Source organism: Anser anser, assembly GCF_964211835.1.
Source record: "Anser anser genome assembly, chromosome: 5".
NCBI lineage: Eukaryota > Metazoa > Chordata > Aves > Anseriformes > Anatidae > Anser > Anser anser.
In genome coordinates this window covers 62824448-62848474 of record NC_139725.1, presented here as the reverse complement: position 1 = coordinate 62848474, position 24027 = coordinate 62824448, and the positions used below count along the sequence as shown (strand labels likewise).

The 24027-nt window shown below is 43.7% G+C and overlaps 1 protein-coding gene across 10 annotated transcripts in view; it reads left to right on the top strand.

Annotated features, from left to right (window-relative positions):
- KTN1 (kinectin 1) overlaps positions 1–24027 on the top strand; it is a 74977-nt gene that overhangs the window by 46239 nt on the left and 4711 nt on the right. For 4 of the 10 annotated variants that reach the window (XM_083837486.1, XM_083837481.1, XM_083837478.1 and 1 more), the window contains 24 exons: positions 174–208; positions 346–436; positions 1344–1412; positions 2291–2328; positions 3012–3102; positions 3271–3339; positions 4974–5011; positions 5624–5714; positions 5811–5888; positions 6804–6841; positions 7861–7951; positions 8063–8131; positions 8557–8594; positions 9550–9640; positions 11682–11768; positions 13591–13680; positions 14761–14841; positions 15277–15366; positions 15454–15546; positions 16634–16705; positions 17212–17295; positions 17494–17577; positions 19984–20067; positions 21951–22043. In XM_083837486.1, the coding sequence (XP_083693612.1) occupies positions 174–208; positions 346–436; positions 1344–1412; positions 2291–2328; positions 3012–3102; positions 3271–3339; positions 4974–5011; positions 5624–5714; positions 5811–5888; positions 6804–6841; positions 7861–7951; positions 8063–8131; positions 8557–8594; positions 9550–9640; positions 11682–11768; positions 13591–13680; positions 14761–14841; positions 15277–15366; positions 15454–15546; positions 16634–16705; positions 17212–17295; positions 17494–17577; positions 19984–20067; positions 21951–22043 (1785 nt within the window). The remainder of the gene's footprint in view (positions 1–173; positions 209–345; positions 437–1343; positions 1413–2290; positions 2329–3011; positions 3103–3270; positions 3340–4973; positions 5012–5623; positions 5715–5810; positions 5889–6803; positions 6842–7860; positions 7952–8062; positions 8132–8556; positions 8595–9549; positions 9641–11681; positions 11769–13590; positions 13681–14760; positions 14842–15276; positions 15367–15453; positions 15547–16633; positions 16706–17211; positions 17296–17493; positions 17578–19983; positions 20068–21950; positions 22044–24027) is intronic. The other 6 variants (XM_083837482.1, XM_083837485.1, XM_083837484.1 and 3 more) reach the window with 6 other exon arrangements.

Below are 24027 nucleotides of genomic sequence, written 5' to 3'. Positions count from 1 at the left end.
TATTAGACCCACATGCTATGAACATATCCTCCCCATATCTGTTTTCCCTGCTGGATTGCAGTTCAGTAACTAAACTTCTGGGGAAGTTGATACTCGTAGTTCTTTTTGTTGTTAAATTTCCAAACCAATTGGTCCAATTAGTGATCACCCTGTTGTATTTTTTTGTTTAATAGGCAAACAAAGACTTGTTAGAGCAGATGGAGAGAAGGTAAGAAACTTATTTTTTCTTTTGAATCAGAGGATAAAACAGGGATCCAGTTCTGTTGGCGGCAAGGTTGCTGTTGAAAGCTAAACTGCCTTTAGAGGTTAACTCTATTTTCCTAATACTCACTTTTGATTTCTCAGCATGAGAGAGAAGGATGATAAAATCAAGACAGTTGAAGAGCTGCTTGAGGCAGGACTCATACAGGTGGCTAATAAAGAAGAGGATCTGAAGGTAAAATCCCTCATATTATCTTTTTATGGGGAAATATACTTTGCACAAGAGCACTTAATCTGCATGTTTGAGCATTCATAGTGCAGTCTGAGATCATTCCCTGTGAGTAGAAGAGGAATATCCCGGAGACAAGGTTAAAACATATTTGGTAACAGAGGCTAAGCATGAGGGCTGATGGTATACAGTAAGTGTTTCTCTCTTCTTAGTCTAGAGTAGATTTTACTAGTGTCTTTACCTGATGTCTTTTGGAATAAAATTTGCTCTGCGTCTCCAGAACAGTTCGTTTGATGTAACCTGTAACAAATCTGTCTTTAGAAAAGGGTTTTTTTTATAAAAACTTGGCACTGTTGGGGCTATTGCATCTTTTTACCTATTGGTAATCTGAAGGGCTAAATGAATTGTAAACAAGTGGCAATTTGGGATGATGCTGAAGGTGTTTCCTTACTCTTCTGTTTGTAAAGAAGCTAGCGTTGAGAAAGCTGGGAAGGCAGTACAAAAAAAATCCCTGTTTGTTTTCAGCAGAGTTTTGCTGGAATGCTGTGTCCTGTCTGTCTGGACATAGCAAGACAATGTTCTCTTAGCGTTCCTAAATTCCAGGTGCATTGCTGAGGCCCCTGGGAGAAGTTGCACACTAGCAAACTGTCAGGCTACTAAACAGCCAAAAACGCGAGCACATTGTCTAGGTGTTTCCCTCAACTTGCTATAGGTTGAAGTGTTCCTATACATTGAAGAATAATTGAATAATTATTCCACTGAATAATTTGGCTCCAACTGCTGCAGAGGGGGGTCTCTTTCAGGCTTTCAAATAGTCTTTCACTTGCTCCAAAATAAATTATTTTTCTGTCAAGCTTAACACTTTTTTCCCCAATAAATGAGTCTTTCATTATCTGTGTGTCTGCTTTCAAAGGCACTGCGAACAGAAAATTCATCCTTGAGAAAAGAACTTCAAAGTCTGCAAATTCAGCTATCAGAGCAGGTAGTACTTTTCATCTAAAACTTTGATTACACCTAAACTTAAATCTAAAAGGATCTTGCTGTGGTTGCAAAAGTCAAGGGAAAAAGGTGAAGATATCTTTGAAGCCTGTTGGCAAAGCATCCTGTTTTCTTCTAGTGTTGGCCTGGAAGGTGATATTTCTGTCAAACGCTTCCTTTGCATAAGTGTCAGAAGCGTGGTGGATCCAAAAGTTCCAGTTCAGCGGCTGTTCTGGGTTGATTTTGTGCTACGTACTGAAATGGCTGTAGGCTGTGTTTTTCCAGAAGCCTAGTGCAACAAACATGGCTGGTAGGAAGCTCATGCTGTGTAGGCTTGAGTATGTAGATTTGGGCTTTCTAATGTCCATCTGTAGCTGTGTGGATGTGGCTTCTCTTTGTCTCTGTTCAGTGACTCTATCACAGTATTACATTTTTGATATGCACTCAACGCCTATCAGGAAGTGCTTTTCCTTGATGCCCAGCTGTGCTTGGACAGCTCAGGAAAGCACTTCTAGAAAATCATTTGAGAGAGGAAAAAAAAATGTATAAATGAATAGAATTACTGTAGAGGGGTGTATAGTGCCGGTATGAAAAAGTTAGCTGGTCAAGTGCTGGTCCTGAACCTCAGCCTCTCCTGGTAAGGATGGGGTGGGCGTTTTGTTTTGTTTTGCTGGAACTTGTTGCAGACCCAAAAGTATTGGCTTGCCAGATACTGGAGACCAACAGCTAATTTTGTAGGATAAAAGGTAGATAAAATCTTTTGGCTGCTACGTAATTTACCTGGTGCCAAAGAGCCCAGGATCTTCACTGTTTTATGCCTTAGCACTTGTGCATTGTTTTGCTCTCTTCAGTTTTTCTAAGTTAAAGATCTGTTTCGAACAGGTTTCCTTCCAGTCACTGGTGGAAGAACTCCAGAAAGTGTAAGTTACTGCACCAATTTACTTTCTGATCGTTACTTCTGTCTGGTTTTATTCCGTGACTGTGAGTGTTTTGCTTCCCTGAAAGAATTTACTTTTAACTGGGTGAAGTGTGCGTGTATGCAACTGGAAGCATCACGACTTTGGAAACAAGTCAAGTCAGATCAATACCTTCTGAAAATCCAGTTGTTCCTCTGCTAAGCAATTAAATTCATAAGTCTAACTTAGACTAGGCAAGGGATTGCTCTGAATTGTCAGGTAATTGTTTTTCTGCAGTAGGTACTCTAAAAGGACTGAGCTTGTTTATGCTTTGTGTGTGTGCATTTGAAGTTAATAAATTGCTGGAACATCGAATGAAGGCTGAAGCCGTGTGTGTGTCATTCCAGAGATTATCAAATTTTTGTCTAAACATGCAAATTAAGGTATCTATTTAGCATATGAACTACTAGTTACATAATCTAGTATGTTCTGCACTATTTCCAGTCTTATTCCTCTTGCTTGTTTCTCCTGCTTGCTGCTTCTGGTTTTGGGACTGCAGTGAGAGATGGCAACCGCAATAGAGAGAAGTCCCACGATGGTTTCCAGAGGCTGGCAGTGTGATGTGATAGCAGAACCAAATCTAGTGTTTCTTGCTCACGTAGCGCACTTGTTCAGCCAACTAACGTTGTTCCTCTGCTCTTGTTAAGGATCCACGAGAAGGATGGAAAAATAAAGTCAGTGGAAGAACTGCTACAAGCTGAAATCCTTAAAGTAGCAAGCAAGGAGAAGACTGTTCAGGTATCTATCTCAATACCTTGCGATACCTTTCCTCCTTTCTGTGTCTATGCCATTAACTACCATTTATTCGTTACTGCATGGCATTCTGTAGTGACGAACTTGTAGCATCCATTTTTTTTGGTGGTTTTGTTTCCATTGTCCAATCCTGTCTGTTTTGTCATTGAAAAGGCTTTGACACAGAAAATAGAGGCTCTGAAAGAAGAAGTAGGAAATTCCCAGCTTGAGATGGAAAAACAGGTAAAATGCCTTAGTGCCAGAAGCGTGAAACAGACTTGCCTTGGATGCACTGCTCACTCATTTCTGTTCTAGTTTTGTTTCACTGGTGAATGTCATTGGATACGGGAACTTTTTAATGTAGAGCTATACTTTCTCTTGGACATAAAGCTGTAAATATGTAGTGTAACTGCGACTGCCCTGCAGAAACCACCTTCCTATGGATGCCCAAGCTTTTTGGACTTTTATTGTGAGATTTTGCTATTCTTGCCAAATAATTGACAAATAACTTAAAACGTTGTAGCATCAGCTCTGTCTGGTATGTTGTATACTGGATGTACTGTCCCGGCAGTAAACACGAAACCCCAGGACATCCTTTGGGGCTGAGACTTTTTAGAAGTCTCCAACATTTTCAGTGCTTCCCCTCTTGTTGGTCTTTCTCTGTTGCTAGAAGAATACTACTGACCCAAATTTTGTTTGGTTTCTAGGTAAACCTAAGCCCATTATCTTTCCAGTGTCCAAAGAAAGCCTGTCTTGGCAGAGGGAGTTTTTACTCTAGCTATCAGGAATTCAGAAATGGAGAACTATTGGCTTTTTTGGCATGCCTGCTGTCTAGCATCTGAAACAACAGGAACCCATGTTTCCTTAGGGAGTCCATTCTGCAGGCAGCTTAATCCATCGTGCTGGCAGGAAGCTTGCTTGCTTGTTTGTCTGGGGGTGCGTGGCTTTTTTGGTCTGTGCTTTTTTTCAGTTCTTCTAGCTACATTCCAACATGTCACCCACTTTCTGTTTTCCTTAGCGTTAAAATTTTGTCCTTTTTAGGCAAAGTTTCATAGAAAGTGTTTCCGTCTTGGGCCTCTTCTTTAAGACAGATTCCCAGGAACTGGAGGAATTATTTGTGTGTTTTTTTCCTTCCCTGGAACTGCCTCAGAGCCCAAAACAAAATGCATTTTGGAGTTGCTGTTGCTGGAAAGCTTCATATAAGGGATGTCTCCTCCAGAGGTGGTATATACGCACCCCTGCGTCTTCTGTGAGCAGAACGGTGTTTTCTGGGAATGTCTAGAGCTTGTAGAAGAGGACTAAACTAAACATGCTTATTTGCACAACCCGTATCTACACAGATAGCCAGTCTCCAGCTTGTCAGGCTTTTGTACAAAATTCAGAGGGAATATTCCCACTCAATCTTGTTTCTTTGATTCACGTTCAGTCTTAAAATGGAAACCTAAAAGGGGCACCGACGTTGCAGAGTGTGTCTAAAAAGCTCTTGCTTCTATAAAGATCTAAATGACCAGAGGTGATCTCTGACTTGAGCTGTAGTTTGTAGTGAGATGGTTGTCACCAGTGTCCACATTTTCCTTTGTTGCCTGTAGTGGAACGGTGCTATGGTTGGCCTGCTTGCGTTCCCATTTGCACTGTTTTCCTTTCTGCTGTGGAATTCCTGTTTTAAATGTGATGAAAGTAATCAGTGGAGACGTTTGGCTTCTCATAATTTATTTTTCCACAAAGAATGTGTGTTTATGCTTACATTACTGCAACGAAGTGTGCCTATTTTAATAATATTTAACGTTCTTTCCCCCTATTTCTGTCTGAAGCAGTTTGTAGCATTTATGCATCTCTTTCAATGTATATTGAACTGAAGTACTGATTATTTTCTTTAGGTGTCGATTACATCACAAGTTAAAGAACTTCAGACTCTGTAAGTACAGTTGTTAACGTCTCATCTGCCCTGTGTGCACCTCTCTCTTCCCTGCTACAGTCTATTTTAAGTTAAAATGTTCAGGAAGTGAGCCAGGCTAGTCACACCAATTTTAGTAGACATGCATCCTTAGTACATTTGCCTGATCCTGTCTGAGACAGCAAACAAGGTGAAGTATTGCGTGGCTTTGTGGGCCCAAATTAACCTACGTGGGATTAAATTCAAGTCAGGATAGAAGCATGTAGGCAAGGTACTATGGCAAGCTTACTTTAGTAATGCCTGTACTGTAGGTGGGGGGATAAATAAGAATTGAATTGCCAGGGTCATCAGTCCCTCATGTCCCTTGCTGGGGAGGAGGGAAGAAGTATTTTAGGTGAGGAGAGCGCACACGAAATCCTTGCAATGTGTGTTGTCTGCTTTCCCTTAATGATCAGTACCATTGATCAGTAGCATCTCCTACCAACTAAGATTGAAGTGGAAGTCCCACATTCATTTTCAGTGGGTGAATTGTGGTTGTACCTTTGATCACGTAGGCTGCTGTTGTTTGTTACAAGCCGCAATGAGTAAAAGAGCAGGGGTTTATTCTGTGTCTGTGTGTATGTATTGGTACAGGTTGAAGGGGAAGGAAAATCAGGTGAAAACCATGGAGGCCTTATTGGAAGAGAAGGAGAAAGAGATTGTTAAGAAAGGAGAATGGCTGAAGGTAAGCTTTCTTGGTATCCTAGGGAAATAAATTCTGTTGCAGTATTTCTGCTTGTGGAAAGACTACATTTACACTTCTCACTTTTTTTGTCCAAAGGGTCAACAAGATACAATTGCACAGTTAAACAGTAAAGTTCAGGAGTTAGAACAACAGAACCTGCAACAGCTCCAACAGGTATGGCCTGCAGAGGGAATGGGATTGAGAGGGCTGTTTGGTTGAACTGGAAGATGCTTGTATTTATCCTCTACCCCTCTAAAAGAGTTTGTTTTGGCTTCAACCTACACAGCTATTTTAAATTCTACTTGACTAAACTGGTAGTCTACAGCATAGAAAGCCTAATAGTTCAACTGTGTTTATCCAAAGCAGGTGTTGCACAGTTACTGAGTTCTGAGAGCTTTTCTTTAACTCGGATGATGCTATTCCTTAAAGAGTAGCCCTGGTCTGGAGACTTTGAAGCTCATAGATGTAGTCATAGCTGTGTCCTAGGTACCTTCTTGGCACACTGAAGTAGTGTCCCTGTAGGGGTATGGGTCATGGAGGAGTTCCTGCTGTTAGTCTGTGTAGCAGCTTCCATGGAAGTGGTTAGGCTTTGCTGTCATTTCTTCCTGCCTTTGCCTGTTCCAGAAGTTGCAATTGCCTGGAATATTTTGGCTCTTGATTTTCTGCTGTGGACTTGAGAACGGTTGATTGGACATTCTTAAAGCCAGGTGTTAATGGAAAAATTCTTCCAATAAGGTGGTATTCCCGCTCAGTTTGGATTTTGATGGTGATAAAGGGGAGAAGCTGAGCTGCACTCTTATTTTGGGTGGATGTCTAGACAGGCCTTTGTCCCAGGGGAAAGGTGGAGCAGAAAGAAACTGGCTGGTGCAAAGTTTGTGGTGCTTGGTGTAAGCTGTGCTTCTGAAATCCATGTGTTTAGATATTCTTGGAGCAACGTGTGTTTTGTTATGACGCAAATTTGTCGGTATTTCCTTGGCAAGTATCTTGCAACCTGTGTGGCGCCCCTGCAAAGAGTTGCTGTTAATTCAAAGACTTCACTGGTGCTGTTTGTGCAATCAAAATGAGATTGGGAACTGCTTTGTTTTTCAGGTGCCTGCTGCATCCCACGTCCAGGACCTGGAGAGTCTGTGAGTATGCTTAGTAGCAGTTTCTCAAGCACCTATCGATAACATGCACGCAGTGCTGGTGTTTATCTTAAATTGGAATGTGTGAGGCTTTCAAGAATTTCATGAGCTTTGCTAAAATAAGCTGTTAGTGCTGATGGACACACACTAGCCAGCACGTCTGCTGCTGTGTGTAAGAGCAAGTTTCTGGCGTCCCTGCCTGGTGCGTCTAAGTGGAAATGTTCATACACTTTGTAAAAGTGAATGATTGATCAGGATTCTACTAGCCTGTGAAACTACTGCTCCTTTTTGTGTCTAGTGATAACTTCTCCTTCTGTTTAGCAAGTTTTTAAAAAGAATGCGGATTTAAGTACCTGCAGTTGAGTTGGTGAAAGCAAAGAACAGAGTTTGCTGATTTCAGTCTGAGATGCAATGACCAGCTTTCCAGCTCCTGTTTTATAAAGAAATGGTGCAAGAGTTCCCTCTGTTTTGACTCTGCTTTGCCTGGCTGCTCTAAGTTGGCACAATCACATACAAGCTCTCTCCAAAAGAGACTCTAACTTCAGAGCAGCTATTGTAAAGTACTGCCCTCCAAGCAGGGCTCCTGTACGGCCTGCACATGGTGCCTGAGGCAGCCTCACCTTTGGGAGCCTGTGCCTGGCACCTCCTTCAGAGCCAGCTGGCTTGGAGGGACTTGCCTGGGGAGTCAATTGCTCCTCTCCCACTACTGCTCTGACTGAGATCAGTCATGACTAAACCCATTTGCTGATTGACGCATGAAATGACTGGCTTGCTTCACTCCAGTTCTTAGCAGGTAAGTGTTTGCAATACACATTCCTGCAGCTAGCACGTATTTTGGATAGTTTTCTTGATTTAGAGCCATACTCTAATGGCTTCTTCTCCATGTGGCTGCTTATTATACACAGCATATGAAGCTTAGTTGTTTTCTGCTGCTGAAAACTTTGTCCCAGCTACCGTCTGTCTCTTCTTAGTATCAATTTGTATTTTAACTCTTTTTTTTCCTTTCCAAAACAACTCTGTAGTTTGAAAGAGGAAAAAGAACAAATGCAGAAGCTGAAAGCTGTACTGGAGGAAAAAGAGAGAGAAATTGCAAGCCAAGTGAAACAGTTGCAGGTAAAGTTTCAGTGGAAGTACCTTGTGTTGTAAGGGGAAGTGCATGTATTCCGTGTGCGTATAGCTATATGTATACATTTATGTAAAACATTGTGTCTCTTCTTTAAATAGGATATGCAAAAGGAAAATGAATCTTTCAAAGTTCAAATTCAAGAATTAAAACAGGAGAACTGCAAGCAGGTACAGCTTCCAATTGCATTGTTACTGAGCAAAAGCCAAAGGGGGCTGCAGTAGCCTGCGTGGGTTCATGGAAAACCAGTTTGCATTAACCATGCAAATCCAGGGACAACTGCAGCGTTGACTTGCAGTAAGCCAGCTTTTCTGGCTGTTGCCTATCTGTCCCTGCTTCCCTTTAATGCATGGGTTTGCAGCCTTGTGCTGTTTCTTATGCCTCCTGTGTTCTTGTCTAGCTTTCTACCCTGTCTTTACATGCTGTAGCACAGCCAGGATTCTTCTGGCCGAAGGAGGCTGGGCAGGACTCCCTTGGAGGCCGGGAGTGCTGCTGCTTAATGTTGCAGCAATGCTTGATTAACGAGGCAGAGCATGCTCTCTGCATCACTCTTTGCTGCTGATCTGCTCCTAATGAGTTTCTGATCTGTTTGTAGGCATCTCTGGCTGTCCAGAGTGAGGAGCTTCTGCAAGTGTGAGTACTGCCAGAAGTTGAATGCAATAATTAGTGCTTCATTTCACTTATTGCTTGGAGAATTTAGAATATGAAATACGTGCCAAATATACGATAGACTTAGGCAGGAAGTGGCCAGTTAAACAAACAAAAACAAGCAAAAAATCAACTCATGTCTTCAATATCTAATAAAAATTGAACATAAAGATTCTGCTCACATTAATAATCTGCAGCTGGAGTCTTCTGCAAGCAGTGCTTGCTGTGTATGTTATGGTCACAAAGTAAGCAAGCCACAATTGATTTTAATTTTAGATGCGTGCCAACTCAGCTATATGTCTGAAGAGTTAAATGTTGGTGTTTCAAGTAAGTGACAAGCTTTTTTGTTAGACCCTCAGCCATGTAGAGGGTTCTTGTTCATATCGTGAGATCATCTGGTAGAAATTTCTTCCAAAGGAAGGTCTTGGGGTAAAAGGATGCTATAACGTCGAGATGAAGTCCATTAAAGCACTATATGGAGGCTAATACCCTGACAGCTTATACTGTGCTACACAAATTGCCACTGTCATGCGTTCTTTGCTGGCTGAATTATTTTTCTTTTAAGTTAAGTGACTTATAAATTGCAGACTAGGTGCTTGAAAAGGAATGCTTTTATTCAGCAGGCAATGCCTGTTTTGTGGCATTGTGTTAGCGTGGGCTGGCTGAGTTATCCTCGTCTAATGTGTTGCCTTTCCATGGCCTTGATAAATGCGTGCAGATGCCTGTTGTAAGCAAACAACAGGTTTACAATGGGCTTTGCTCCGACAGCCCACAGTTCACAGAGCAGTAGGAAGCAAACTGTTACCAAGTGGGGAGAGCAGTTTTTCAAAGAAGGTGTATTGCTAGAAGAGAAGGCAAGTTAGCATATGTGAAAGGGCAGCTCTGCTTCACTTGAAGTGTCTGAAATGTCTCCTGACTTGATTCTTTTTTGCCAATTCAGAGTTGCAGGGAAAGAGAAGGAAATCACCAGTCTTCAAAACGAGCTCGCCTGTCAGAGAAATGCTTTTGAGCAACAGAGGAAAAAGAACAATGTAAGAAAACTCTTCCCCCCTTTCCCTTCAGAAAAGAAAACAGCAACCTTCCCCCAAACCTTCACGCACAACACTCCTCTCAATGCCTAGGGTGCTCTGCTAAGGACAAATTTCTGACAATTGTCTGCCATATTGTGTCCTCTGGACACTCCTTGTTTGTCTTGGGAGTGAATAAGCATCCCGTAGCTCCAAGTTTTGCCAGCTCTATGGCTTCTTGCTGCAGGATGTGTCCTCCAGCCAGTCCCCTCCCTCTCATCAATTCAGCAAGTTCTCAGCCTTGGATTCAGCCTTGTCAGCCCCGTTCAGAAACGTGTCCTTTCCCAAGGGAAGGAGAGGGGTTTAGGGGAGGGAGGGTGGGAGGATGAAAGGGCTGTGCTCTGCCCGAGTTGTGTTTGTCGTGTGGGTACAGGGGAGGAGGCACTACCTTCAGGGCTCTCAGATCTGCCTCTTCCCACTCCTGGGAGCGGCTAATCCTGCTCTTCTGTGGGAGGCAGAGGACAGTCAGCCTTCCTTTGCAGCAGTCACCAACAGTGCAATATGGGTTGGTGGGTGGAAGTAGAGATGGTATCTTCCACTACAGATCTTTGAAGTACCTCCATGTAATACATTACCTGTGGAGGGCAAGAGAATGGCATCTTTAAATTTGATGGAAGAAAGCTGTTAAAATCCAGGGTTTTAGCTCACTTAGCTCTCTCTCCTTGAGAGCCGATAAAACCCGCTGAATACTACGCAATGTGCCTTATTGCTTAAAAGTGAGACGATACAAGGAACGTATGCAAGGAAAACATTGAGACTGTGTGTTGCTTTTGAGCAAGTAGCATTGCTACTTGCAAAAAAAAGAAAGAAAGTAGGGGGAAGGTGTCTGGGTCTTAGAAAAGAGGTGAGCTGGAAAGGTAGAACTTGTGTGCTTCCTACGGGCTCCTTTCCAGAGGAGCTGCAAGGTCGCAGTGCCCTTTGTGGTGCAAGCACAAACCTGGTTACTGACAAGGGCACATCATATTTATAGGTCCCAGCTTGCCACATTGCAATCTTATCCAATTTTGTTTTTTTTTTTTTAGCCTGTGAAACAGCTCTTAGGACAGGCAGGCAAAACGAGGAAGTGGTTAAGAAAAGCCAGTGTAGGTATGTGCTAGGATTTGGATGCCTCTCAGAAACAGTCCTTTGCTGAGGCAGGTTGCTCTGAGGGTCTGGAGGAAGACGAGAAAAAAAAAAATAAAAGTCCCAAGCACTGTAATCTCTGCCCGACAAGGCCCACCATCCTTCCTAGAGAAGAGCTGTAAGGCATTTACTTTTTGTGAGAGCTCTCAGCCCTATAACCGTGATGTCTTGTGGAGTACATGTTTGATGACCTTGCCAAGAAAGACGCAGCACGGTGCTGCCTTGCTTCCCTGCCGGCCTGCGGCCTGCTCACTGCTGGTGAAAAAAGCCCAAAGCCTTCCAGGAGGGCACTGGTGAGCGACCCAGGGTGCTCCCTGGGCACAGCTGTGTGGGTAGGTGCTGCGAGCAGAGGCCCTGAGCTTTGTGTTCCTGCAGTCAGGCCTGGCTTAGTAGGTTCGTGCTCAGGCACCAGGATCTGTGCCGTTAGATCCGGCTGCACCGTCAGGGGCATAAATGTGTACACCTCCATGTGTATTCGGGTTCACGCTGGGTTCTGCAACGCGACATGCCTAACACTCTGTTGTGTAATCTGTGGTTTGGTGTCTGTGTTTCTCACTACTTTTGGAAACTTCCCTCTCTCTTCTTACAAGTGCAGTCAAAGTGTGGGGTCACTAGCACGGTAGCTCTGCAGCCCAGTAGCACTGGGATCAATTTTGGTTGTGGGGGCAGGTTGGGGAGAAATTGGCACTTTCTCATTTGAACTCTTTGAACATGACACTTGTTTTTTTGCTAGTGTATGTCATCCTACCAAGCAAAATCATCCCGCAGTAACCAGCATTTAAATGCAAATGGTGGAGTGTGATGCAAAATATATCTCTGAAGTAAAAGTGGAAACGGTTTCAATATTGGCTGAACTGAAATCATTCTTTCTAAAAATGATTAGGACCTTCGGGAGAAAAACTGGAAAGCAATGGAGGCATTGGCATCAACTGAAAAATTGCTGCAGGACAAAGTGAACAAGACTGCCAAGGTTGTAATGTTAACTGCTAGAAACGATGCGTTAAGCTAGAAGCAGATCTGCAGCTGTTTTTTTTAATGGAATGGAGGCATTTTAACTTTTACTGCAATTTAAATACAGTCTGTTCTGAGTGATCATTCGTATACTCTCACCTCTGCTTCTCCCTGTCGTCTTCAGGTTTCTTTTATTTTTTTTATCCTTAATTTGTGGGCATGCTGACTTTTGATTTGTTTGCATAATTGTTAGAGCTGTCGTGAATCACTTTGTGAGGAGTTTTAGAATAAAAACCGCTGGTGAGCAACCTGCTTTCATCTGTTGGGCTTTCTCTGTGCTTGAATAAATTTATTGGCCCCATGTAGAATTAGAACTAGATTATTATTTAAAAACCTGGGAACTCCTCAGGAAAACTATGTCACCACGGTTGTGAATTTCCTCCTTGAAACTATTTGAAGCTTGACAGGTCCCGTCAAACCCAATGCTTGAAATGACACGGGGCATGGATTGCTCCGGAAGGAGCTTGCATTTGTTATGAGCCTGACTTTGTGCTAATTGTCACTGTGCAGAATTCACTGTGCATCAAAATAATTTTAGAAACACAAGTCAGGTAGCCAGGAGCAGACGAGCTCTAGTTTGGGGCTGCGCGTCTGTGTTTGGGAGACATCTCTGCTCTTTGCTCAGCCCTGTGTTCAGGGAGTTTGTGTACCTGCTTTTGCTGTGTGCTAACGCTTGCCTGCTTTCTCTTGCAGTCTGAAGACTTCATTAAGCAGCCATTTGCCACTTACTGGTGGTTTCTAAATTGCTGAAAACTAATGCACCTCGCACAACTTCACAACCTAATGTGTCTCCTGTCCGTTTTTGTCTCTGGATCCCAACCTACTAATGCCACCGATCTCTTGCAGCAGAGGAACTCAGAGCAGTAACACTGTTGTCAAAGGAAAAGAAAATCAAATACTAGCAGTGGGTGTTTGCTGAAAGCTGCCTTTGTGCAGGGGTTAGGTTTTCTGCACTTAAACTCATGCAGGAGCCTGGCTGAGCAGTGGCGTATGGCTAAATAAACCCACCTGCCACAAGCACAGCAAGCAAGTGTCCTGTGGCTGGTCTGCTCTTAATGCTAGATAAATTGCAAAGGAACAAGGGATATGTGGTGCCCCTTGGCTCTGTTTTTTTTCGTTTGCAGAGCAATGACAAAGAAAAGTGGAAGATTTTCACACAGCTCTAATAATTATTTTCCATGTCATCCAACTTGGAGGAGGAGGATGTAAGGGTCTCCCCGTTAAGCGCTTAGAAGTAATATTTAGAAGATAGTCTTGCTTTCTTGGCCTGGTTCAAATGTGCGTTAACACAAAGTTTACTTTTGACTTACTAATTCTCCATTTTTTATGTGGTGATGTTAATTTATGGTGATTTGTTCCTCCTAAAATTGTTTTTAAAAGTGTGGGGTCTTTAAATGCTGATTGACCCAACTTGTTTTTGAGGTTGCTCGACCGAAGTGGAAGTGTTGGTGTGATCTGTGGATACAGTCACTCAGCACCGTGTAGTTTGTGTTCTGCTGTGAACAAGTGAATGATGGTGTAAGTGCTCTACGAGCAGGCTAGATTGGAGGAGATCTTAATGAAAAAAGCTTAAAAGCGTGAACAAATGTGAAGGCCAAATTCTGAAGCAATTTGCTGTCAATTTTGGAAGCAATTTACTGGCAATTTTAGAGCCTATAGAGCCTTTCTCAGTTCAAACCGCCTTTCTGGGTTAAGCAAGTTTACTGTAGGTGTTGAAGAGGCTGTTGCCTCATCTGTGGAGCATGTTGCCCAGTTTCATGTGAGCTGTTTTCTTGCTTTAGGAGAGGCAGCAGCATCTGGAAGCTGCTGAAGTGGAGACCAGAGAACTACTCCAGAAGCTGTTCCCTAACGTCTCGCTTCCTTCTAACGTGGTAAGAGAAGTCTCTTCGTCCCATACAGCTGGGGAGCTGGGGTCCCACTGTGCTGGCAGCCTGCACCACATCCCTGCGGTCTGCTTCTCCCCAAGGGTTTTCCAGTGGGAGGCGAATGCTTTCTGCTGGTGATACCTGTAATTGCCAGCAGAAGAGAGGCAGAGCTTAACAATTTTGAGAAAAGTGCTAGTTTTTCTTTTTTTCCTCCTTTAACCTCGCTAATATCTGTTTCACCTGCCCGTGTTACTGTGTCTCTAGCTGAGATGATAAATTTTCAGGGCAGATAAAGTCTGATGCATGTTTGTTCGCTGTCTGGTGGGATGGGTATCAGTCTTCCTCGCCTGCCGGGAAGATCTTTGCTGGCCCCTCTTTTCCGAGGGGCTGCGCTGCCTTGCTGCCAGCAGATACAATTCAGAAGGCTTTGCTTTGTTCCCAGAGTTCCTTTGAAAGCCCCTGACTTCCAATTTTACGCTCTCAGTGGCTTTCGGTCGTTTGCAAAAAAAAAAGTGCAGTGGGTTTGTGTGGGTTAGACTGTGAATGATGTAAAGCAAGGTTAGAAAATGGGGGTCTGTGTGATTTGTAATGTCTTGAGGCTTTAAATATTCATTTTGTAAAAGTATGCTCAAATGTCCTAAAGTTAGTCTTGTGATGAACTAGAAAGTCCTTTAAAATGACTGTTTCTGTAAGGTTATAAAGCAGTCTTCATAGCGAGGTTTCCAAAATCACATGGCAAGCGTCTGTTGTAATGGTTCAGAGACTTTTGGAAAACGTTTCCTTCGGTGTTGAAATACTTATCATAGAGCCCTGACAATTGCAGGGAAACCTCAGTGACCCAGCTGGATTTTAGTGCTTCCAGGCCCCTGTGAACTCTCTCTCGTAACTCTGTGCTCCTGGATTGCTGCCCGTTGACTGTCTGCTGCGTACAGTAATAGCTGAACAACTGCTGTCAGGCTGCTGCTTAGCTCATGGGAACTGGGGGACTGAAACGCTGCTCCGTAAGCCTGCAGCTGGGAGATAAATGTCCTTGAGATAAATTGACTGAGGTTACTTGTAGCTCTAACTGAATGCATTTCCCAACAGAGCCATAGCGAATGGATATGTGGATTTGAAAAGATGGCTAAAGAGTATTTGCGAGGGGCTTCGGGATCTGAAGATGTCAAGGTAAGCACAAGCAGTGGACAATTTCCTTGTGCATGGCATCGCATGTTTTCTGGTACAAATCTCACAAATTATGCACAGGATTGTGAAGTTCAAATTGGTGAACAGGCGATAAGATAGTTGTTTTACAGCTACTTGCATAATCTATATTGGAGATACATTTGCATTTTTGAAAAGGACCTTGTGGAGTTGTGAAAGCATTAATCAAATTCAAAATGCCTGTTCCCTTTCTCAAGTAACTGGGTTGTTTTTAGGCGATATGGAGTTACAGCAGTAACTTGTGAAAGTTGCGCTTGCTTTGGGCATCCTTGTACAGGCTGGAAAGAAAGACCTGCCAGTGGGAATGCCATCAGCTTGCTATTTGAAATAAGATAAATAACAGGACTTAAATCTGTCAGCTGAGGTTCAACTCTCCTGGTCCCCTTCCTGCTTTCGCAGGCTATGGAGCAGAAGTTGAAGGAGGCTGAGGAGATGCACATACTGTTGCAGCTGGAGTGTGAGAAATACAAATCAGTTCTGGCAGAGACGGTAAGCAGAATGCCTGGTCACCTGTGCCTTGTGATGTTGTAAGCTGCCTTTATTCTGCTGTAAGCTTTCAAACCACCCTCTTTTTAGGAGGGGATTTTACAAAGGCTACAGAGGAGTGTGGAAGAGGAAGAAAGCAAATGGAAGATAAAAGTTGAAGAATCACAGAAGGAACTTAAACAGGTATTTCTGAAGATCTGCTTTTTTCAGTAGCCAGGCAGTTTCTGCTTGAAGTAGCAGAAGGTGTTTGAGAGCCACAAAGGCTGGTGTAGAACAGTGCTGGCTGCCTGGTTTGATGTGTGCATGACCAGCGGATGAAAAAGGTGAAGTCTGCAACCAATATAATGGGAACTATTCCTCCTTATAGCAGAAGAATTTTTCTGCCGCAATACTTTGTTTTATGCTAAGAGTGCCCATTAACGTGCCCTGGAATATAATTTTCTCATCCTGGCAGCTCAAATTGTATTTCTGTTAGGCATCTGTTTTTTTTCAAGTCTATTTGTGAACAGATACAGATACCTTGTATTAAGGTTTAAGTATCGTATAATCATAACCATTTTTTTGAAGCTGTTAAAATAGCACTTAATCCATTATGGTCAACTAATTACACTTGAAATTGCTTGCAAAGCTTTCCTTTTTAGGAGGGCTCTGTTGCTAGCACAAGTAACAAGAAAAAAGACTTATGTTTCTTTCCTCATCTGGAGTTAAAGTAGGTCAAACTGCTTTTCTGAAAAAAATTGTTTCTAAAGTACTCCTGCTTAGCAAATTTGATTGCTGGGGTATGAGCCTGAAGCGAACATACAGATGATTTATAAACCTCTTGTTCGAGGGTCTTATAAAAGTCTGTCAGCTCGTGAACTATAGATGTGCTACCATCTGCTGTACTTGCACAGTCTGTAATAAGGCGAAATATGCTGGGTTTAGCTACGTGTAGTTCACGAATGGAGATTGCCTTCCCTGTTAAGTGACTAGGAAATATATTTCCTACCATGACTAAAGGGCAGCTGGCTTTTAGTCCTTATATTCCAAATCTTTTGGGCATCTAGGCTCTAAATATATGGCAGAGAACTTCTCATGTTGGGACAAACTAGGAAAAGCGTTATAATGGAGACTGGGTACGTTAAATTATTTGAGTGAGCATCTTATTTTATTCGGTCACTGATTTTCATCATCCCTAATATTTTTGAATCCTAGAAGCAAGCCTGTGTATATATGGAGAGTTTGTTTTATACCAACTAAATGATGTGTTTATCTTTCTTGAAAACTGCAGATGCGCTCTTCGGTCGTTTCTTTGGAGCACGAGGTAGAGAGGTTAAGAGAAGAAATCAAAGAAGTCGAAACTGTACGTGCAGGTGTTTTTCTCTTTGAAGGTTTTTGTTATTCAAAACGTGACTTAATCTTATGCTGTGAATCTGCACTTACTGGGCCTTCTCTCCTGCAAGTAGCGTAGCCTGTGTTGTAGTTTAAGCTGAACCTTTTGACCACTGTTTTTAAGAAGCATAGATGCAGAGTACTGGAAGTTATCCTGTTTTTACTTCAGTACTCGTCCATTGGATTGTTGAGTTTCTGGAAAGTGGGGCCCTTTCTTTGGGAGGAGACCAAGCAGTTTACCAACAAGCAGATAGATATATCAAATTTGGGGCTTGGTTCTTTTTTATGATTCTTTTTATTTTTATCTTTTTGAAGTCTAACAGTTTAAATCTGTGTTGTGCAGTCACCAGATTTGAAGAGTTCTCTAAATGTCATCTAGTATCTGATAGAAATTTATAGCTAATAATAAATAAAGAAAATGCTACTGCAAGGAAGACATTTAAAACGTCTGTTTTAACTCTGTTTTTCTGTTTCTAGCTTAAAAAAGAGAGAGAACATTTGGAAAGTGAACTAGAAAAGGCAGAAATAGAGCGATCTACTTATGTTTCAGAAGTCAGAGAGGTAAACATAATTGACCAAACTGTCCTTTTTCTTTTGTTTGGTTACCAGTTGGCTGGCAAACTAATCTAATGCTTAGCCCCCGCGGCTGAGGAGTTTATATGCTTGTGACCTTAGGGTAGAGCAACACACTAATAACTGAGCAGAAGAAAAGTGGGCATCCTAAGGAGACAAATCCTAAAACTCTAAACTTCATTTCAGCTCAAAGATCTGTTGACTGAGTTGCAGAAAAAACTTGATGATTCATATTCTGAAGCAGTAAGACAGAATGAAGAGTTAAATTTGGTAAGAAGCTTGTTCTCCGCTGGGCAAAAACTAGACTCCCAGCATACTTACGAAGCGGAGACTTTATTCCAAATCCTGTCTGTTCTGCTAACCTCTTCAGCTTGATATTTTTGTCCATTGCAATCATTTATGTAGTCTGACTTTTACAATTTGTCTCTTTCTCTGCTCCTAACAATAGCATGTCTGGTTCTTAAGACTTTGGAAAAAGTCTTTAGGACTTTCATACCTGAAACTTCTTGAGAATCAACAGTGTAGGCGTACGGAACTGCAAATAAAATGCCCTCGGAGCAGCGAAAGTTGTGCTCTCATCAGTTGAATTTGAGGATTATTCTCTGGTTGTTCTTTCCAAAGCTTTTGAGGATGCACTTGTGATAACCGTGCTCTGACTATGCGGAGGCTTTTCCATCCTTCTCTGTACATACAGAAATTGGTCCAACACAATGTTAGATTAATTCAGAGTACCCAGCCATTCGGCAGCTGGCATTCTGCTGTGGCTGAAAAGCTGTTCTGGCTTGTGGCATACACCACGTGAGCACGCTTGGCTAGAAATGCTATCCAGCCAATAATGCTCGTGGTACAGGTTTTCTCAAGAAGCAGTTGGATTAACTGAGGCCAGACCTATAGGCCCCCAAAATGCATGGTTTTCCAATTTGAGTCTTTTTCACTTCTCATTTGCTTCAGTGGCTTTTTTTCAAGGCTGCAGCAGTCAGGTCCTTCCTCTGCTTGTGCTTGAACAGTGCTTTCATTGTGCTTTTGAGCCGGAATCAGAGAAGGTTGTTTGTCACTGTGTCTTTGGGTTTTAGGGTAGTTGATGGGATAACTTGTCACCGCAGGCTGAGGTGCTGATCTCACCAGGGTACTGCCACTAATGTAACTGGGTTAAAATAGTTGATTTAAAAAAAAAAAAAAAAACAAAAAAAACAAAAAAAACCAAACCTAACACAATCTTCTTAAGTTTAATCGTATGTTTGGCAAGTCTAGTACAGCACTGATTAGCATCCTGCCTCAGCAACCAAAGCCTCTCGTTTTGAAAGCGAGGGAAATGGGAATTGAATGCATATCTTAAAGTTAATCAGTAAACGCCAACCTCTCGAATATAAGAGGCAACAATCTATTATGCCTGTAACAACAAAAGCTTAAAGCTGAGCTCCCTGGTAGGGCAGCTTGACTCTGCAATCTGATGCTGCTGTGCTGGCTGGAGAGTGAGGAGGTGGCAAACGAGTACCTCTGTGCAAATGGCTCAGGAATGCTGTCCAGTGTATGAGGCTTTTTTTTTTTAGTAGGCAGGAGGCTGAGAGATAGAAATTTGGGAAACATATTTTGAAATCCCATCTAATTTATGAAGTGAGCAAGGAGAGAGAAACAGATGCTGCAGAGGAGCTCAACAGTGCTTCTCCAAAGTGCAGAAAAACAGCATCCGTTAGTACAGGTGCTCCAGAAGGGGAAACCTTCCGTGCATGAGACAAATGTAATGCAGAGGTTGGGAACTAGTGAGAATTCGGTACTCTGAGTAGCCTATTGTTCACTTCTTTAATCCCCTGCTGGCTCCCAAGAAGATTGACAGCAGGAATAGTGAACATTAGCACAGTGCACTTCAGAGTCACAAATCCAACAGAATTGGCACTCAAGCTTCTTGTTAGTGTTCCTATTTGAGGCTCACGCCTTAAGTGCTGTGGCTCGTTCTGTGTGCTGTGGTGAAGAGCAATCGAAATATTCTTTTTAAAAAAAAATGTTTATATCCTTTCTTTGGAAAGCCGTATTTTAAGGGCAGCCAGTAGAAAGTATTCGTCCCACTTGACTGAAATAGTTTCACTTCTTGGGCTGAATCTAAACACGATCGACAACTTAATATACCCCTGTCAGTGATGCATTCCTTGATGTGACATTAGCAGACTGGTTAAGTCAACAGAGTTGTAACAAGTGGTGCTTTATTAAGATGACAAGCAGAGGGGCGCTTGTTGTTGTTTTTAATTTATTTGGCAGTCAGGTGACTGTTTAGCTTGAATTAGGAAGATGACAGTCTACGTTTTGGCATATTTACCAAGAATTAAGTTGAAGTCTTGACTGACTTGTGATAGGAGTGCTTGGAGAGGCTTACATACACTCAGTATTGCTAATAGTTTTACTGGCAACATAGCCTCAAAGTTGAGACCAGTTGTAATCAAGCTGATTCCAACCATGTCTTTTCTTCTGTAGTTTCCATTCTTTACATTTGTCTTTACAGATGGAATCTCTCTTCCTTGACTGTCCTTGTAAACCTCATCATATATGTTGACTAATCCAGTATGTGCAATAATTTTTAGTAATCTCACTCCCTTTGCAGTCCGTGTGCACTGGGTTCATCCAAGGGAGACGAATTAAATTTGCGTGTGTGTAAAACTGATTTTCTTTGTTACTATTTTGCAGCTGAAAACACAGTTAAGTGAAACACTATCAAAACTCAAAGTTGATCAAAATGAGAGGCAGAAGGTGGCTGGTGACCTGCCAAAGGTAAGCAGAGATCCTTAACAGTTGTGCATCTTAAACGTTACTCAAGTCATCAGGATCTGTAGTTTTAAAATGCTGGGAAATGCAGTGGCTCGAGCTGCCTGGTGGGGTGTTCCACTGCACTCGTTGGTTCCCCAGGTAGCTGAGGCTGTGGGTATGAGACCTTTTGCAAGATACCTGCGTATCGTTTAAATGATAAAAATGCAACAAACAGCTTTGTTTCACTACCCTTCTTGAAAATGCCTCTCGTCCATGATAATTTTATGCCAGCAGGAACAAGCGGTGATTTGGGGCTGACAATTCTTTAAAGAAACCCAGCCTAATAAACATCCCATCCCACAGCCTTCCACCCACATCGCAGCCTGAAGCTTTTAAATCTGGACTGGAATGGCAGTGGTTACAAGTTGGCTAACGAACCACCTGCCCATTTGCACATGGTTACCAACTGGCTATAGCCCAGGAGATGGCAGATCTTTAATGTTAGCTCTAAGGAAGCTTCATGGGACAAGCACATGGGGTTACCTCTGCTTTTCCTCAACAGCTGCTCTTGCAAGATGGATTGGAGTGGGAAATCTTTCAGCATGTGAGGTTTCAGTGCTGTCACCCCAGAAATGGGCCTCTTGTGGGAGAACTGATATACAGAGACAAGAATAGTCTGCAGAGAAGCTGAGGTCTGGCTCCAGCCTCTACAACACCTTGATCCTTCAGTGAGGCTGCTTTCTCAGCCACAAGTATAACATGAAACTGGGAAGGAATCCACAAGCTTTAAATGAAGGTTGCAAGTGCTTTGGGGTTAACAGCAACTCTTGTAGGGATCTTCTACAGCTCTCCTGTCTCTTGGGTTACCCAAAGACCTGTTAGCAGTGGGCCAGTGGGATGGTTGGCGGGATCGGTGGTGTTCTTGGTGCCCTGGCAATGTCTGCTCATGCAAACTGGGCTGTTGTCACAGGGCAGCTTGAAGAATGGCTAGTGGGACATTAAACACCTCTGTGCCATCTCCTGGTATTTGGAGGTGAGAAGAGGGTGAGAAGCAGAGGATGGAGGAGAGTTTCTCCTTAAAGGTGAGAATAAGGGCCTGGAAAGAGGAGAGCACTTGGCTTGTGGTGGGAAGAAGAGGAAGAAGGCAAAACAAGGTTTGCTCTGACCAAACTGTCAAGCTAGGGGCGGATCTTTCACACAGTGCTTTGAGACCCGATTCCACAAGACTAGTTTGTGTTTGTCAGAAACAACGGCTGGATGAGAAATTCAGCTGTGTAGCTTAGCAAGGGAAGAGGACAGAAAAAAGGGAGGGCAGAGCAGAGGCACAGCAAGGAATTGGGGCTGGGTTCCTGCAGGACTGGAGGGGGAGAGCTGTTGCTGGGATAGGAGGCAGGCTGTCTGATAGGACAGGGACAGATGATCACAAGCTCTGCAGGAAGTGAAGACAAAGGAGATCTGCTGTGATAGTGTTCAAAACCACTTTGCTCAGGACAGTTATGCTGGATGCTGATGTATGAAGTGAGCAGTGCTCATGTTCCTGGTTCAGGGTGTACTCTGTAAATGAAGATCTGCAATCCGGCTTTTAGAGACCTGCCTGTGCTGCTGCTCTCACGTGAAAAAATTTGTGCAATTTTTTACCTAATAACTTGACACGAGACTATTAGAGCTTCCCCGTAGAATTGCTTTAAAATGCAGGCAGGCTGACGCTCAGCGTACTTATTGTAAGGAGACATGTCAATCTTGGCAAATGTGTTGGTCCCCTGAGCAAATTTGGCATAAAACTCATTTCCTACTGAACAATGATTTCCTGTCTCCAGTACTGCTCCTAGAGAGATGGGGGTTCACTTCTCAGCCTTTGCTAATTGTTGTCTCCCTTGTTCTTTTTTTTTTTTCTCCCCACCCTACAGGCCCAGGAGTCCTTGGCATCTCTTGAGAGAGAAATTGGCAAAGTGGTTGGGGATGCCAATGTTATTGAAAACAGCGACGTTCGCACAGACTCGGTGAGTGTTTCTCTTGAGACCGTACTCAGGGGCAGCACAAATCTCGTGTTAAGGGTGAACTTTGGGAAGTTATGTCTTGGTTAGAAACGTGCTGCTGGTGGGAACGTTGAGGCTTGATGAAGTTTCCTGTCCTGAAGCTTGTTGGGGTAGCATCCTGGAGCTGTGTCCCAGGGATGCCGACCTCTTTCTAAGCTCTGGGAGTTTTGCTGTCATCTGGATTGCGACTTTCTTCCATGGCTCAAATTTGCAAGGAGGAGGGGGGGAGATTCTGGACATGAGATCTGCACTGCCAAGGCTTGTTGGTTTGGTTTGGGCAAAAGTGGGAAGAGTTCAGGGAAGACACCCAAACTTCTTCCTTCGAGAAAGGAGGCTAAAAATAAATCTGATTACTAACTAAGCTTAAAATATTATCTGTTGGGTTGATGTGTGTAATGCCAAAGAAAGGAGGCAGTCTAGAGTGCCATGGGAATGTCTCTTGCCAGAATGATGACCCTCCTGGTCTTCTGCAGCTGTGGACAGGAGCCTGCCGTTAGCCACGGGTAGGTGACCAAATGCAACTCAGCAGGTCCTGGCTCCTGGGAATTTGTGCTGACCTTGCTGTGGTCCTGCAGCAAAATCTCGCTAGTCTGAGCATCAGTAAGCAACTCAAGCACTGCTTCGTGCTGTCCATTGGTGACTCTCCCTCTCCGAAGGTGTTTTTAGATCCTTCGGTAAAGGGGTTTTAGAGGGTCTGGAACTGGGGGGACTCTTTCTAGGGTGGTTTCTTCCTCATGCTGGTGCGTCACCACCTGTCCCCGAGGGTTACTGCTTGCATGGACAATTACGGAACAGCTTCTATAGCTAGCACTCCCAGAGTGCTGGCCCTAAAAAGATGCCACCTGTACAAGCGGCTGAATCCTGGCTTCGTAGCGGGGCTTCCCCGTCTCTGGAAACAAGAGCTTTCACGTCAGCTTCAAAACAGCTTCAGAACAGCTTTGCAGAAGGCAGCTGGGAAGGCTAAAGCAGATGTCTTCCCAGCACATTTTGCACAGCTAAGTGGTGTCGATGGAACTCATTACCCGCTTCCTTCTGATGGATCGAGTGGAAGGAAACGCTGTCATTTGAGGGGGAGACGAGTGCTTGGTGGTAGGACAAATAATTTATATCGACTGCTTTAGCCACTGAAAATAAGTAGTTTCATCAGCTGGAAGAGGAAGCCAGGAGTCCTCTAAGGAGTGCTGTAGAAAAGCCTCTGCCTTTGTAGTCGTTAGCAGAAATGAAATGTCTTTCCCAGAGCGATCAGTCATGGATGCTGATCGACCTCTGTGTTGTGGGCTGACCACATCAGAGCCAGAGTTGCAGCTGGGCTTGCGAAACCGCTCATGTCCCAGCCCTGTGAGCTGGTTTCCTGGAAGGGATGGTAGGTGTTTGTGGCCAGCAGAAGGCCGGACGGTGCCAGTTGGGTGCTCTGGGTCTGTCTGCAGCAGGATGGAGAGGAAAAGCCCTCCTCACGTCAGGGGAAAACTGTTTGCCCTCTGCTCTGCCTTCCTGGTGGCCTGCCTTTGGGATTGATGCTACGGATTGACCGAGTTGCTAGAAAGGCAGGTGCAAGGTTTGGGGCAGGGTAATAATACAAGCCAACCATGAGGGAAATCCCTTGTCCTGCCCGTTCCCCCCTCTTCACGGAGCTCTCCCAGCTCAGTGCAGCCTCTTCGGATGCGCGCCCACCGTAAACGAGCAGCGAGCGCATCTCAGAGCTCCTCAAACATCCCTGGGCTGTCCCCCAACAACTGACACAGCTGGAAATCAACCACCAGGAGCGTGGTGTTACAGCCGTCAGCCACGGCGTTTCACGGCTGGAGGTGCTGGCAGACCCTCGGCTAGGTGCTGTTAGATGTGCCTCGCTGTGGCTGGAGCTCGTTAGTTCTGGTTTTAATCCCTTTAGCCTTGCACAACCCCTCTGGTTCCTGTATTGCTCCCCTATAGCAGCGTGGGAGCCCTATCC